The 17,455-nt window shown below is 46.8% G+C and overlaps 1 protein-coding gene across 1 annotated transcript in view; it reads right to left on the reverse strand.

Annotated features, from left to right (window-relative positions):
* Myo10A (unconventional myosin 10A) overlaps nucleotides 1–17,455 on the reverse strand; it is a 132,401-nt gene that overhangs the window by 90,174 nt on the left and 24,772 nt on the right. The window contains exons 5-9 of the mRNA XM_075701573.1: nucleotides 16,394–16,503; nucleotides 10,295–10,369; nucleotides 8,721–8,985; nucleotides 4,551–4,664; nucleotides 2,977–3,138 (exon numbers count right to left, since the gene is read on the reverse strand). Coding sequence (XP_075557688.1) covers nucleotides 2,977–3,138; nucleotides 4,551–4,664; nucleotides 8,721–8,985; nucleotides 10,295–10,369; nucleotides 16,394–16,503 — 726 coding nt within the window. The remainder of the gene's footprint in view (nucleotides 1–2,976; nucleotides 3,139–4,550; nucleotides 4,665–8,720; nucleotides 8,986–10,294; nucleotides 10,370–16,393; nucleotides 16,504–17,455) is intronic.

Consider the following 17,455-nt stretch of genomic DNA (forward strand, 5'->3'; position numbering starts at 1 on the left):
CCAGAGGACGACATGCTGCCCCGGAGGAGCCATTAATAATTATCCGCGATGCGCGAAACGCACAACCGACGTGCACTCAACATGGACACAGGTACACAGACCATAGAGTTTCTCACTATAACACCTAGGGGGAAATTTCTTAAGGGGCGCCGTGCCGCCGAGGCAATTACGGTATATGTGTCTGCGAGGCTTGTGTTGGCTGGTGTTGTAAGAGGCTTCGTCTAAAACGTGGATATGGCTACACAAATGACGAGTTCTTGAAGTAAAATCTTCATAAAATGTTACCATTCACGCAAATTGGATCTTACCTACAATGCACGACGAAGGGAAGAAAAGCAAGAACAGACGACAAACTGTTTCAAAGCGAGCGCGAATCTTGTCGTCTGTCCTCCAACTTTAGCGGCCCGCTGATACTTTTTACGTGTCATATAATTGTACATGCAATAACAAATTCTTATAGGTAAACAAAACATGTTCTTGTGTAATAACAAAGCTAAAAGTGCTTTTTACGTGCACATTTAGCAGAAAATGAATCGTTATGACAGACGGAACGGTGTTTGCCTGGCTCTCCGAGAACGATGCCAATCCGAAGTCACAATATACCGGCATTCCCATAGAGTTTCTCACTATAACACCTAGAGGGTAATCTGGCGCCACCGTCTATGGGAGTTTCCTAAGGGGGCACCGTGCCGTCATGGCAATGACGGTATATGTGTCTGCGAGGCTCGTATTGGCTGGTGTTGTAAGAGGCTTCGTCTAAAACGTGGATATGGCTACGCAAATAGCGCGTTCTCAAAGTAAAATCTTCATAAAATGTTTCCATTCACGCATATTACATCTTTACTCACCCACGATGCATGACCAAGCGAAGAAAAGCAAGAACAGACGACCAACTGTTTCAAAGCGAGCGCGAACCTTGTCGTCTGTCCTCCAACTTTAGCGGCCCGCTGATACTTTTTACGTAACATGTAGTCGTACACACAATAACAAGTTCTCATAGTTAAACAAAACATGTTCTCGCGTAATAATAAAGCTAAAACAGCTTTTTACGTGCTGTTCTAGTAGAAAATGAATCATTGTGACAGACGGAACGGTACTTGCCAAGCGCGTCTTCAAGGTGTCCTGTCTCTACGAGAACGATGCCAATCCGAATCCACAATATACCGGCATTCCCATGCATACCACAGCGCAGCGCCAGATTTCCCTCTAGGTAATGTAGTGAGAAACTCTATGGGCCTGCCTACCTAGATTAAACAATAAAAAAAGAAAACAAAACCCTATGAACTACCGCAACCAAATTTTCTGATCCCCTAGTGCGAACTGTGCTTTTGTACGTCTCCGTCTTTTGTCGTTTCCCCACTTTTCTTCCACCAATCCTCCAATCGCCTCTTACTACATACCACAGCGCAGCAGCGCCAGATTTCCCTCTAGGTAATATGGTGAGAAACTCTATGACACAAATGAAGCGTCGCAAGCACCGGCACCCTTCCGAAACCTTTCCAGCGGCGCGCGGCAGAGGGCAGCACAGGAAAATGAAAAAAAAGGCGGAATAAAGTCGCTGCCAGGATGCGTGCCCTCTCCTGTCGCGCGCAAGGCAGGGGGGTCAGGCGAGAAAGGAGGGACGTTCTTCCCAGGCGGCTGCTAGGGTGCCTCGATGTCCTCCTCTCCCGCCACTCCGTAGAGAGTGGAGACAACCGCGGCGTTTGCTGCGTGCTACGACGGAGTTGGCCACGCGAATCGCGGACCCCGTAGTAGACGTCTTTGGCGGACGCCGTAGGGAGGCGTTGCTGGCGCTCGTGTCTTGAAAGCGATCTGCGACGTGGCCAAAGTGGGCGCCCGCGCGAGCCTCATCTTCAAAGCGATCTGCGATGTTTGCAGAGTGCACGCAGTGCCGGTAGGCTCGCGTGCGCTGTGCTTTCGACGTTTCGTTCGCGTTGAAGCGAGAGATGCGTGAAGGTCAATTCACTTGTTGCTCCCGGGATTCCTCACTTCAGAATTTCGACAGCGAGTTTCCGCACTCATCGAGCGAGTTTGTTCATGTTTCCCTTCGCGCGTGACACCGCGCTGGCTAATTTAGTTAAGACCCGTTGACGCGGACCAGTTGGTTTGAATCCATGACAGAATGTGTAAGCGTGACTGAACAACGACGTAGAAAGAAGCAAGCACGCAATGACCTGCAGCGTTTCTCTGTGTGTCTGTTTCTTTCTACGTCCTCGTTGAGTCACGCTTACATATTCTATCCTTGTTAATTTAGTTAGTAAGCGAATGTTTACAAGTTTATACGGCCGATAAAACTACTATCCTTACTTCGTACTATTAATCTACTAATTTGCTATCGCAATCGGTGCTTCGCCTTTCGGGCGGTACTGCGAATCTTTTATTGCCTAGTCTTTCACGTTTACGATACACATTATTCAATGCACTCTTTGATCATTTTTCTCTGTTAGTCTGGTGCGTTATAAGGAGCCTGTACACGCGTGTCGTTTTTTTTTTTTACTTTGATCACGTAGCTGCTGCAGCATTCGCCGTGTTCTGGGAGCTTTGCAAATACGGACAGACTGTACTGTGCCATAACACGTGGCCTTTTCTTAAACTCTCTCTCTTTCGGGCACGAGTGAACCAAAATTCGCCTTTATAAGTAAAGGATTCCACCTTGTGAAAACTGTTGCTTTGTTCTCCCGCTCAGTCTTCTTTTTTTTTTTTGCCTTGGATCGCTTTACGAAAATGCGCTTTGAGCTTTAATTGACTGCGTTTCACGTTCCCTTTCAGTCTATGGAAAATCAATTCAAAATCAATTTTCTAATCAGCGCTCTCGGTAGATATATAATTGACTGAAGAAGGCGTCAGTTTACTCACACTCGATACGCATTTAACAGACTAAAGGTAAGACCACGTCAACTGACTCACACTCAGCTTTCGTTGCTTCTATACTTGCATCTCGCGAGGCAAAAAAAAGGAAAATAGCAAGGTTCTCACGGGCTTCCGGTGGAAGTAGACGTTCCCAAGGTGCAGCACGGCGGCCAGGATGCGGAAGATGGCGTCCTGCTCCTCGGAGCTCATGCCGAGCACCTGCATGGCCGAAAGCAGCGACCGGAAGTCCTCGGCGTCGTCCTTGCATGCCATCTCGATGGCGCCACCCTGCAAAACAAAAAATATATATATAAATAAAGCATCCGCGGAGACTGACGCAGGTCTCAGAATTGTCCCTGCGGCGAACGACTCGAGCAACGTGTCCGTGCGCAGCGGGTCGACGTTAGTATTACGGCTATGTCGTGACACTAGGTCAGGTTATACAGCCACACTGCGCTTGCGCATCGGCGGCACTGTCGACAGTCCTTGTGCCCTGCTGAGAGGGGGGGGGGGCTCGATCAGCCCGGGACGCTGTCGTTGCCTGCGTCCAGATAAGAAAGCTTTAGCATTACAGCACTACCGTGGACATGCGGAGCGGTGTGCTACCGAACGTACCTGCAGTAGTTTTCCAGATGGAAATACTTACTGTACGCCTAAGATGAACTCGAGGTAAGCGCGTGGTAGGGTAAGAGGGGGGGGGAGCAGGTGAGCGGGCGTCTTCTCCTAGATAGCCCGGCCGTGGCTGCAAATGGCTGTGCGCGCGGCGGGCGAGTGCGTTCGCGGCCCCCACGCCGTATCTTGGGGGTAATCAACGCAGTGTGGAAAGGCTTAGGACGAGCCGAGATGGGTGATAGCTTCGTGCGCGCGTTGTTTCCGCGCGCCTCGTGTTGGAGGTCGGCGCAATCTTGAGTTTCCCAGAGGGGCTGAAGCGAGATGAAGCACGAAGCGTTCCCTCCCCGCTACCGGCGTTCTTCATCGGGCCAGCGTTGTGACAGCCAGTGTTCGTCGTCACCGAGTAAGATCTGTTCCCGTTTGCGCGTGCATGCGTGACACGATGCGCGTTATTTGAATTGGCCACGGCGGCCGCATTTCGATGGGGGCGAAATGCGAAAACACCCGTGTACTTACATTTAGGTGCACGTTAAAGAAGCCCAGGTGCTCAAAATTTCCGAAGTTCCCCACGGCGTGCCTCATAATCAAATGGTGGTTTTGGCACGTAAAGCCCCATAATATAACTAAATTATTTGAATTAATAAGTGAATCTTTACTGCAATAAGGCCAATAAATGTACGTCTCTTACCTCCTGTTGTCTAATACTTTGTTATCGCTGTCAATGCTTAGTCTTGAGGGCGAAACTATGACTTTTGTTTAATTTATAAATTTACGTCGATCCGAATGATTATACCAACCAATTATTTTCGATAAAAGGTGAATGAAAGCACTCTTCATATTAATTGTATTACGGCGGTTGGGCGTAACCTTTAAGAGTGAGTCATACAGCACCTTTCAAACAAGCCATTCCTCGCACCGCGCCTTCGGTAAGATGCTGTTCATAATCAACGTAAGTGGAAAAAAAAAAAGAAACGACTACGTCAACTTTGGGTCCACAGAACTGCAACAATAGGTGGGCGAAAGCATCCCTAGGCAGTACATTGGAGACCATGGCTCAAGAGAGTTACACCTTTAGCAGGAGGAAGTACCTGGTTAAGGTAAAAGTACTTGTCGGCCGTCTGGAGGCCGTACTTCTCCTTGTCCTTGTCCGAAAGGCCGGCCAGGAGCTCGTAGAAGACGTGGTAGTTGCGCTCCTCGGTGGCCTGCAGCACGGGAAAGGCGGCGAGAACGGTACGAGAAGGCAAGGAATCAGTTTTACTGCATCGTCCCAACACGGCATCGCGACATTGTAACGGCACTACATTCCGGACGTGTTTTTAATTGTTCAAGAAACGGAACTGCATTCGCGAGGCAGGAAGTTCCTTGTGAATACTGGACTTGTAAAGGAGCCGTATAGGGTGAAACTATTCGATTGCGATTTTATTCCGAACTACCGATGTCAAATTTACTCAATCGCCAACGGAATCACCGGGTGGTGAGCAGCAGTGTTATTGGAACCGCGCCCAATCAAACGCTCTCCTCGTCTATAGTAGGTAACTTTTGTTTGCTTTGAAAGCGAATAGCATTGCCTATACCTTGACGGGACATTCTTATCTAATTGGCTCACCAAAGGCCAGGAGCACGCATAAGCGGATAGGATTTCGGTGGGTCCGAGCTAGCGCAGTGAAAGTGGACAACCGGATGAGGAGGGCCGCGGCGACGTCTGCGATTGGTCCGATTCCCTTTGCTTCGCTTGCGGCGGTTGGTCGAAAGTCGCGGCGAGGTGCAGCGTAAGGTGAAAAATGCCTTTCTAGAACAGTTCCTCAGCGAAGAAGAGTTAACGGAGCGATGTGTACACTGTATATACTGTACACTGTATACTGTATACTGCCACACAATATTTCTTTTTTATTATGCGCAGCGAAATACATTCTCCCTGGTAACACCGAGTAGCCAGAGTGATCGGTGGGCAACCAACCTTTATTTCGTCCGGAGCGGGGCAGTCACCGGCTATTCCGAAAAAAAAAATGCAGTTTTGTTCGGCTTATTAATGCCTATTTAGTACATATACGTCGCTTTGGCGTCCTGAGTTGTCGCAGTTTTTTTCGCACGTCGCCTGATAGACAGGCGAAGTGGACGCATACCGAAAATTTTCCACCAGTTGTGGAGGGCTGATGGCAAAAAGGCGTAGGATCGGTAATGTTTTTATTTTTTCCCTTCGGCTCGGCCTGATCGTGCACAATCAGCGTGTACACGTCATATGAGACGTCTCGTGAGAGACAGGCGAAGTGGGGCTGGTGAGCTGTATAAGGTTTGACCAATCGTCGTGGAGGGCTAGCGGCGCACAACTGTCATGGAAACAGAATGGAATAGCTTTACGTTACAGCGCCTCAGGTCGATTCAAGAACACCCTCGAATATTATAGACCAACGCGTGCTTCCAGTGACACGAAAAAACGACTCGCTGGGAGTTATGACGACTGCACGCCCTGTCTTCGTCCATTTTGATTTCTCGCCGCAAAGCCGCTGTATAGAGTTAACGCGTGTGTTTTCGCGTACATTCTCTTTGAAAGAGAATGTTTCCTGAACGCATAGCTCTAAAACGCACGTTATGGTTCGTCACTGCGCCATTATGCATCGCGACCAGCGACTGCTGTTTTCTTTCTTTTTCATTCATTCCTTATATACAACATATTTCACAAAATACAAAAGCATTAGTTCCTACAAAAGTTACTAGAGGAAACTTCGCTATAGTGAGTTATGGGGGCTGCAGGCTCCGCGTTTCAGGCAGCACGAGCGTGAGCGGCTCGTTATACACGGATTTGCATAAACTTCGCCCTTCCGGCTTCAAACGGCCTCGTAACCTTGCAAAGTGATCCCTTTCAACAAAATTATTTCGTTATAGGCGCAATATTTCGCAATAATCATGCACGTGCACACAGAGCCTCATTGCCTTCTGGATTTTAAAAAAAAATATAAGTATAGATTGCATTGAAACGTATAGGCCAATAAAGGCGGATTAAAAGCGCAGTATAAACAAAGCCGCAAAGAACGTTTGAAGCTACAAGCACGACGGTCAAGACAAATCCACGTATACTAACCCCCTTTCCCACGCCGGCTGAACGAACGCAATGCCGCAGTTCACTCTAGCAATTTGAGGAAACCATTGAGGAAACTTAATGGCTGATCCCAGAGGCTGGTATACGACGCCGTTAGACTTAAAAATTACAGTCCATAGTTGCTTCGTGCGTTGTTTATTTGCTTCCATTTGTGGTGGTAATACGAGTCGGCAGCCACGCAGACGGGCACCCGTATACGGTTTTGCAAGTGCAGCAGCGAACCTGCGACCACAAGAATCTTCCGGTCCCATCTCCTGTCAGACTACTATGCAGACAAACTTTAAAAAATGCTTTCAACTTGGCACAATGTGCGAGACGCCTCTTTCTAATGCAAAGAAGGGGTAAGGCGTGCAGACACGGACACAAGAGAAGAGTATGTCCGTGCCTGCACGCCTTACCCCTTCTTTGCATTATGAACCCTTACCTAATAGCTCAGCTTTCTGTCGTTCTGAGCCTCTTCCTATGTTTTTCTTTTCTTTTTCTTTAAATAAAGGAAATGCGTATGACATGTCCTGAAATCTTGGGACGTTGCCCCCTTAGGACATCTGTCGAACTTCATCGCAATATGCGCCAACCGCGGGACTCAATGGGCAGCATTTTCGGGGGAAAACAAAAAAAATATATTTCGAAAGATAGGTCCAATTTCAACAACTTTCAGTAAGCAAGGTATGCCCTCGTCTAATAACATAGGCATTTACAGCACATAGTCGCATATTCCATGCTGTGCGACAGGCACTGTTTCGGCCAGGAATAAAACGGTGCTACGAAGCTGCAAGGAAGTTTCAAGTTTATTCGTCAACGAACGTCAGTTTTACATAGAAAAGAATACAAAATTAGTACTACACAGGGAAGCCCAAAGTTAGAAACTGTCAGGGGAGTCCCACACGTTAACAAAATGCAGGATAAAACGACATATACATCAAGCAGAAGTTAGGGTAACATTACAGACAACTTCATATTGATACCAGAATATATGAGATTGATATATTCATGTACGATTACCCCTCCCCTCTGTAATTTACTGTGTACCCTGAGGGTAAAAATAAAAAAGTAAATAAATAAACTTGAAAAAGTAAGGAACAGTGTGAAAAAGAAGAAAACATAAAGCTGTTTAATATAGAATTTAGGCCTATGTGCTGTAAATGCGTGTGTTGGTAGACCTGTGTACCATCTCGATGTTGCTAACTGAAAGTTCAAGTTCGGCCGACAACTTGAAATATAATTTTTCGAAAATGCTGCCCATTGACTTACGCTGGCACATTGCGGTGAAGTTCGACAGATGGCCGAAGAGCCATTGTCTATAAAGTTCCTGGGTATGTCTATCCTAAAAAGATTTATCCAAACGCCATAGAATTCTGTACCGTTGCTTTAGAAAACTGGGTAGCGATTGATTGATTTATTAATTAATGAAATTGCGCATTAGCTGCAGACGACAACTGTTAGAAATATGAGTTATTCTGTTTTGCCACGCTATGCTCACGATCGCCATTGTTTTTCTCGTTTGCTGGGAGGTCTAATGTCGGAACAGCAAAATATTTTTAAGAAAGGGAGAAAGTGGACAAGTTCAAGAAGGCAAAACAAGGGCTAACTTCCAACTGAGTTTTTTTTTTACTTACATTCATTATAGTGTATGTATACATATTACTAAGAAAAACCGCATGCGCTCAGCGGACACTCAGCTGGAAGTTATAGCCCGTGTTGTGTTCTTGAACTTCAACAAAATAAATCTTGGCTGTTGGTGGACTACATACTCCGCCCCCAAGATACACCCTATTAAGAATACCGGAAGCTTGCCGTGGTCTGAGTGTCCGTCAGTGACATAGAGCAGAAAAGCGTTACGTCGTCGGCGATATTTACAGTGAACTTTTTCTTCATCTCTTAACTTTTCCTTCCCCTTCCCCTTCCCCCATTGTAGGGTAGGCAACTGGCCCAGTACTGGTTAACCTCCCTGCCTTTCGTGTATCATTCTCTCTCTCTCTCTCTCTTGCGGGGGGTCTGTGCCTATAAGCAGCAAAGCGCTCTCCCTCCGCCTTTCCTCTTCCCCCAGTGTAGGGTAGGCTATCGAGCGCAGTCCTGGTTAACCTCCCTGCCTTTCGTGTATCATTTTCTCTCTCTATCTTGCCGGGGTGTCTGTGCCTGCGAGCGGCAAGGCCCCGCTCACCTGCGTGACGATGCGCGACTTCTCGAGCAGGTAGTCGGTGGTGTTGGCGCCCGTGATGACGCCGTCGCGGAAGAAGAGCCGCAGGTACTTGCCGAACCGCGACGAGTTGTCGTTGCGCACCGTCTTGGCGTTGCCGAACGCCTCGAGGAGCGGCGAGGCCTCGAGGATCTGCTCGGTGACCAGGTTGCTCGGGCTCCGGTTCACCGCGGCCAGGTACTGCAGCGCCAGCTTGGTGCTCTCCGTCTTGCCCGCGCCGCTCTCGCCGCTGCGTGGGTTGGGAGGGGTGGGGGGGGGTCAGAGAGATTCCGGGGCGTGAGATGTCGGTGCGAAGCACGCGGTCGACAGGTGGTGGCGATTTGAACACGTTTGGCGCTGCGTATTATCATCGAACGGACGACCGCCAGCGCGGGAACACAAAGGGACGCGGAGAAGCGCTGGACATATCCAACCAGGGGCTCCGGAACCGGAGCTGGAGGGGGGGGGGGGTGCGTTGGGGCTAAAGCCCTGAAGGCTTCCATTATTGTAAAACGCGCTTTTATTTGAACGAACTGCAGAAATAAAGAATTCGTTTACGTGCAAAGAAAGAGAGGGGGGAAGGGGAAGTGATGCGAGCTTTCGGCTGTTTTTCAGCTTCGTAAGGCTCCCAAGAAGATGTTAGTATCACTAGGATTATGTAGGGGTGTTGGCGGGCTAAGGACGAAATAACTGCTGTAATCTCCTTCGTGAAGCAAGGAACAGCTTCGCACGAGTTCCCGCACGGCGCGACGGAGAGTGCATTTATACTTTCGCTTGTGCTCGCAAGAGGTCGTTCTGGTAAGCCGGCGTTGTATCGCACACGCGCACGAATTAGACTACTGCGTTAGCATAAATATGGTAAAGAGGGCGGTCGCCTGTTTTATGCTAACGTGCCAATAGTTTCAGAAGCGAGCGACCACGCCTAGTTATGAGAGCACCCCCCCCCCAACCCCCCCACTTCCCATATACCCTTGTTTCGTCCTTGAAAGTTCCCTGCCGAGGCCATCTCTACTACTGCTTTAAGGATAAACAGCAAATCAGGAAAGCCCTGGCGGGCGCCAGAGTTGAGGTATTTTAAGCTTCAGCGCGCGTGCGCATCCTGTTGCTACGCAACAACCTACACCGACGCACTGAGTCTCGGAATGCTTCCGACAGCCCCGACGTGGCGTGAAACGCCAGCTCCGTCTGATACAGTTGTGTCGGTTCCCATCAAGAGACGCTGCTATCTCCGCTACTGTGAGCCACAGGACCCGTAGCACTGCCACGGAGCCGGCCGCACTGCGTGAAGCTTTGAGCTCTACCGCAGCCAGCCAGCGGTTGAGTCATCTTTAAGAGACTCACGTGTAGCCGTATGCTTATACAGACTGACGTGCAGCGGACCCTGAAACGACGGCACACATAGTGTAACACTTCATGACAACGCAGCCGTCTATGATCAAACCGCACATGCGAAGGCCAGTACTGTTCGGTACAAAAGGCGAGTGCGCTCTCTCGAAATCAAACGCAAAGAGAGAGAGAGAGAGAGAGAGAGAGAGAGAAAAGAAAAAGCGTGCGTTCACCTGATGACGATCACCTGGTCCTCGCTGTCCTTGCTCATCTTCGAGTAGGCGGCGCTGCTGATGGCGAACAGGTGGCTGCGAAACGAGTTCACAAACAGAGACGTTGTAAAAGACTTCTGGGTCGGAGTATTTCGCTACGCTATGCGTGTACTACTACACACTCCGGTCAAATGAATGACGCACAGTGACCAGACCTCGAGAACTCGTCTCTCCGAAAGGGGGAAAACGAGTAGAAGGAACGCGAAACTGACTTCTCCCTCTTCCCTTCGCTGTTCGAAGCAGCGAGAAGGAAACCAGTATTCCCCGCCAGAGACGCCCCAACCGCGACTCGCACTTCGCGCGCGCTGCTTTCTCAAAATCAGAGATAGAGATTCTTATTTGAGGAAGGAAGAATTGGGGTAAAGTGCAGCGCAGTAACTGTCTCTCAGATGAGGACACCTCAACCGTGCTGCACAGGGGGGAAGGGATAGAAAAGAGTGGTGGAAGAAAGAGGGAAGGAGCAGCAGCGGCCGAACCGCCATAGGCATCAGTTAGGGCGATGTCCTCGGCGAACACCAGAAACGCTCGGAAGAGGCGCCTCTGGCTCGAGATGCAGCCCGAGGGGTGCAGTAGGTTGTCCAACGACAGTTTTCATACGTGCGGTGGTGTACAGCCGGCGACAACTGTCTCCGCAGAGACAAAAATGCGAAGACGTCCGTGCTCGCGTGCACGTGGCCGAAAGAAGCACGCTAAGTAGACTGGCGACGTCTGAGGAAGGACAGAACGATAGGAGTAGGGGGGTCAGCTTTGCAAACGGTCAAGCTGACAAGTCTTCCACTCGAAGCTGCTGCCTCGCTGCAGTGCTCAGAGGCCAGGGCGTCTACGTACCATCTCCTCCCCAACCCGCAAGCAAGCAAACAAACAAACAAACAAACAAACAAACAAACAAACAAACAAACAAACAAACAAACTCTTTCTCTTTTACGGTCAGTGCAATGACACCCCACGTCTCACTCTCTCTCGCACCTTTTGTAACGTGCTCACGAATCCGGGGATGGGTTCAGACAATACGCCCTGCAACGCTCACAGCCTCGCCCCCTCCCTTCTTTAACCTGCCGCCCCCCTTCACTCCCTCCCAGAGGGGACTCCGTTTCGCGGTCTTCAAAGGGGACCCTGACTTGCCGTCGCGGTCTTAAAGAAATGTTCGAAGGTGCACCTGCCCTTTCCTCCTACAGAAACGAAGGGAAAAGGGGAGCAACCCGCAAGTCGTTTCGTAGAGGTAATTATGACGAGAGAATCGAAAGAGAACAAAAAAGTAAGAACAAGCATGAGTCTCGGAATGTTTCTTCACAGCCATGAGTTTGCGCTCGGAGTCACTAGGGCAACCAAAGGGCCACTAAAGGGCCGCTAAAGAGGAATATCAATTTCAAAGCGGGTTGCGCAAGTGAGTTGCGCTCGTTCCCGGCGCGGTTAACCCAGTGGCTATGGCGTTGCGCTGCTGACCTCGAGGTCGCGGGTTCGATCCCAACCGCTGCGGCCGCATTTAGTGCGGATGCGAAACGCAAGGAACGCTTCGTGCACGTTGAAGAACCCGCTAGTAGTTGGAATTAATCCGGAGTCATCCACTATTCGGCGTGCTTCGTAATCAGATCGTGGCTCTGAAACGTAAAGCCCGCGATAATTGAATTTAACTAACGCTTCTACAATACAAAAAAAAAAAGTTGTTTTTACAATGAGCGTACCCTCAGCCAGTCGCGAAAGACCGGCTCATTGTTACTACACCTACTGATTTATTAAGAGATCATCTACTAGCTCACTTTTCGTTTCTAAAAAGAAAAAAGAAAGTGTGACTCAGTGATCTCCTGATTCAAGCATTTTAATTTTTTTTTCCAGGAAAACGAAAGCGACACCTAAGAATTTCTTCAAATGTTTTTGTCTTATTGCCCGTATTTGAACATTGGCAGGATAACAGAAGGTCTCTTGCGTGGTCTGCCAAAATATGCTCGAAACGACGCGTGCTACCTGTCAAAACAGAGAGAGCGTACCCACTCCGTGATGGCTCTTTGCTTTGCATTAAAGACGGCGGCACCTAGTGTCAAATGGTACTTGAGACATGTCAAAGCACAGCAAGGTTCGAAAAAGCACAAAGCAAATTATTTTTAATCTGATATTTTTCGTCGTTTCGTCGTTGTTACATAACACCTTATTTTTTCTTCTAGACTGATGGAATGACCAAACCGCATTGAACATTTCAGGGACCACATGGCATCTAAGATCTTCCAAAGCTGGTTTGAAGGCTCGAACAGAGGTGCCTATATTTGATAGCTATGTTGATCGAGATTCTCAGTGCGCCGTGTGGTTTTTCATAACACGGACTGCACCAGGAAGTTCGGGTGTGATTATGTCGTTACTGCTTTGAAGATGGCCCACTGTAGGACGAGCACTTAATTTTTCACTGATTCCTACTGATTTTTCTTGCAAAAAGCTACTACAATTTCTTTATGACATCTAGCAACACAGGACTGGGGCTGCAACATCACACTGACGTTCACGCTCTAGCTGCTCGTGACCTCGTAAGATCTCGAAAGCGTCTGTACTCCAGTCTTGTTAATAGTTTACTGATAAACAAAAACGACATTGCACTCTAATCTAGTGCACAAATGTGTAGGGAGAAATGTTCTTTGTTTGCGATGCACTTGACATCGTCCTGGTCGGCGGCAGCTTCGCTTGCGGTAGCCTCCGAAATCCGTGCACATACGTCACCGTTCTCGGAGTCCGCTGGACGAGCACTAACGCCGCAATGCATTGCAATGCGCCGAAGCTACGCGATAGTGCTGAGGTAAAACGCCCAATAAAAAGTGGATTCCAATCCGGCTGCCAATCATCTTGATCATAAATGTCGTTCAGGTACATAATAATCTAAGTGAAATGTACGAAACAGGGGACATTATTATTATGTGTGAACGTACTACTGCTATTCTTGTATAGTATCCAATCATTATGTGCTCTTTCTCTAAAGAATGTTTTAGTACCCTTCATTGATGAGTTGTGACATATTGCTCATGCTGCATTAGCCTAAAATGAGTTATCAATATAAGTAATTAAATTGCTTTCGCCATGCAATCCATCCCGCTTCAGTTTGTGATAGGAAAGCACTTGCCTACACTTTTTGTTCATTGCATTTTGCATTTCAATGGTGCTTTCTACTCTGCATTATTTTTTCTCGAGTTATCCTGCTTGTTGATGTAATTGGCTTCGTTGTGTGTATTATCATGTATGAATTTACGGCTGCTATTCTTGTATAGCCTCCAATCATTATGTGCTCTTTTTCTATAGAATGTTTTAGTACCCTTCATTGATGAGTTGGGACATATTGCTCATGATGTATTAGCCTAAAATGAGTTATCAATAGAAGTAATTAAATTGCTTTCGCCATGCAATCCATCCCGCTTCAGTTTGTGATAGGAAAGCACTTGCCTACACTTTTTGTTCTGTGCATTTTGCATTTCAATGGTGCTTTCTACTCTGCATTATTTTTTCTCGAGTTCTCCTGCTTGTTGATGTAATTGGCTTCGTTGTGTGTATTATCATGTATGAATTTACGGCTGCTATTCTTGTATAGCCTCCAATCATTATGTGCTCTTTTTCTATAGAATGTTCTGGTACCGTTCATTGATAAGTTGTGACATGTTGCTCGCCCCTGTAATAATCTCCATAGTGGATTGACAGTATTTCATAAATAAATAAAAAAAAGGTTATTCTGGACACCACAGAGTTTTCTCCAAAAAAATACTAGAGAGATATTTAGTATCTACAGGAGAGCGTCCGCAGAAGCTGCAAGCATTGAAGCTTCATTCTGCATGGGCAGATGCGTAGCCGGGGTTTAGGAGGGGGGGGGGCGAAAACTCGACACCCGCCGGATTTCTGTGTGCCAGGATAATTCGCGTAAAACTATGTACGAAGACACCTGCCTGCTCCCGGTCAATTGCGTACTGCCCCAACCCTTGAAAAAATTCTGGGTGCACCATTGAGCATGGGAACGATAGCATGTGGATTTGCCTAGGCTTTGTCCGCATGGCTTCAAAGCACTGCGTGATTTTGCAAACTGATTCTTTTCGACAAAGGTATTGCGATATAAATGCCAGAATTCGAAGTGACGACGCACATCCGCAGAGTCTCATTGCCTTCTACGTGTTGAAAAATGGAATTGGTTAGAAACCTGGGCCGGCAAAGGCACATAAAACGTAGTAAATAAACTCACAAGAGCACCTAATGCCCCAAGCACGAAGATTAGACAAATCCTTCTACTAAATATAATTTAGGTGGTATTTCTGAAGGGTCGAGCGCCAGAGTTGCGTCCAGTAAATTTTGTAGGAAAGTCTACACTGAACACTGTCAAATTCCGCCATATTGTCGAACTGGCCATCTTGTCAGCTCTGATTGGCCCACAGGGTTGCTGTGCCCTCTCTGATTGGCTTAAAACGCCAATATGGCAGAATTTGACCGCGCGTCGATAGTATAGCATCCGTGATTGAATGGTGCAGTTCCCGAAGCAAGCCAAATTTTTGTTACGCATATACTATTTGACGGTATCTCTGCACACCGCATCACGAGCTGTTATAGCGGGCGTTTTCCGACAATAGCGATCAATCGGAGCACTGCAGTCGACTCGTGCAAGGTAGCAATGGCATAATTGGCAAAATCAGATGTTTACTACCCCTCTGGGTGACAAAGCAGCTTTACTACACTTTAGTTTACTCGCGCATACATTACTGCCTATTAATCTGGGGCACAATAACAAAAACAAATAAAGATAGTATTCACAGGCTACAAAAAAGAATCTTGCGTATAATCGAAAATGTTCCGCGCCGAACGCCTTCCGCTACACTTTCCCATAAACACAGCATATTAAAATTCGAGAATATATTTCATAAAAAACTAGCGACAGTCCTCTACAATCAAATTAAATCGGACACAGATATATTTCAGGATACCTACTTGCGGAAACCACACACGTATAATCTTAGGAAAACCACCTATTACAGTGAAAGGATTCCAACCAACTACGGCAAGCAAAAACTGACGCACCTTATTCCTTCATTTTTAAACTCTAACATGAAGGCCATGAGCATAGTGAATGAAAGCCGATCAGTAGCAATTTTCAAAAAAAAAAAAAAGATACATGCTTATCTAATGGCGCTTCAAACATGACATCTTTTTTTCTCTTTCTCTTCCGTGTAAGACTTCCTTATATTGTATACTTTCTTCCAGAACTGTATTGTGCCTCAAAATTAAGCCATGAAAATTTCTTCTCGATAAGCTGGTCATATCAATTATGTTCTAGTTCACTTATTAAAACCACGGCTTAGTTCTTTTTTTTCTCTTCTGCATTTATGTATTACATGATGTGTTAGTTTTACATTATGAGTCATTATGTAGTATTATATTTATGTATTATGTATTACAGGCTGAGTGTACTGCAATAATTCTGTTCTTTTCTTTTTTTCCTTTTCTTACTACATTGATGTGTTAGGTAGTGACTCGCTGAGTGTTGTGCAATATTGCGGTCTGGGTGGGGATTGGCGCATTGTCAGGCATTCAGTTGCCTTTTCGCCACCCCTTCCCGCTGTACCACTGGATATGTATGCTGAACTGATGATGAAATAAACCATTCATTCATTCATTCATTCATGGTTGTAAGGATTCTGTGAGTTTTTTTTTTCTGACCATGTTAACTTGACGTCGGTGCGTACTGAAACTGGGAACTAGTTTGTGCAATACCCAAGGCGGTGGGGACCGTGAGTCAAATAAAAAAAAACGTATCTAAACATTTCATGTTCCTCTCGCAAAATGTCGTTAAGTTCTGTTCGCGTTCGCGCTGAAGTATTTTCTCTTTGAGCCACATGTACCAGAATAAAACTCTTGCTTGTGCTAGTTGGCTCATGCTTGAATGTGTAAATAGCAAGGCGCAATAGACCAGGACAGAAGAAGAACACAAACGACAGACGCCGGTCCTGTCCTTTGTGTTCTTCTTCTGTCCTGGTCTACTGCGCCTTGCTCTTTACACATTCAAGTACCCGAGTATAGTTAGCCATGAATCAGGAGGCTTGTTATACTCACGGCGGTAGCGTCCCGAGGATCTGCCCCTGGTACTTGTTGACGACGTCTACGCCGTACACGTCAAACATCTTGTACGGATTCACGGCCACCAGGATGCTGCCCGTGTAAGTCTGCGCAAACAGGGCGTGGAACACGTGTTACGCATTACGGAGGAAAGAAACGACCCGGCAAGTCGGCATATACGTGTACAATAAGTGAATGCGCGGACACCAAGACAACGTGACGACTAGTACTTTCGAGAACCTATCACGGCGATTCAGCCTTCTTTCCTGCGTAGCATTTGTACCGCTTGTTATGAAAGTGTGCGTGTTATTATGAAGGGCAGTTTCGGCGACAGTGAACCGATAGGCCTCGAAACACCGTCTTTAGACTTTCCCACATCGCGAAAGTGCACACACTCTTTACCTTTATAACGTCGCACTTTCATATTGGTGCTATAGCAACAGGACATAACGCCAATAGTGCATGCTTCCGCATATGCACTATTGTTGTTGCACTTACTCTCCGTCAACCATAGACACTTTGCCAATGTGCACTGCGTTATAGGCATTGAGATACATCTTCTCTCCATTATTTAATGGAATTTACTTTTTATTTGAAACGTAGCGGTGCTTCAGCATACGCATCTAAATATCAGCAAGCTTCACAACGTATCGTTAGATTTGTTCTAAAACTTTACTTTCTCCCATTGCCAATTCTTCGTATTGGACCAAATTGAGTGTCATCCAATCAAACACAACATTTATCCAATGAATCAATTGTAGTATTTATTAGTTATAAATACTACAATCTCTGGTCGGGATATTAGTAGGGTGGGAAATGAGTGATACATGATCTTATACAATAATATTGACGGACAAGAGAGAGAGAGAAAAAAAAGAAAGAAAGACAAACAAAAATGCATACAATGCAATCTATATACTTATACACACATATACACAGATATATACCGATATGACATATCCATAAACACAGACGCACAGATATACATACGGTATACACGCCCTCATTTCACATAAAGCAATAAATTTACAAAGCAGGTTAGCGAAGCGCAAAAGCAAA

This window comes from Dermacentor variabilis, chromosome 8 (genome assembly GCF_050947875.1).
Source record: "Dermacentor variabilis isolate Ectoservices chromosome 8, ASM5094787v1, whole genome shotgun sequence".
NCBI lineage: Eukaryota > Metazoa > Arthropoda > Arachnida > Ixodida > Ixodidae > Dermacentor > Dermacentor variabilis.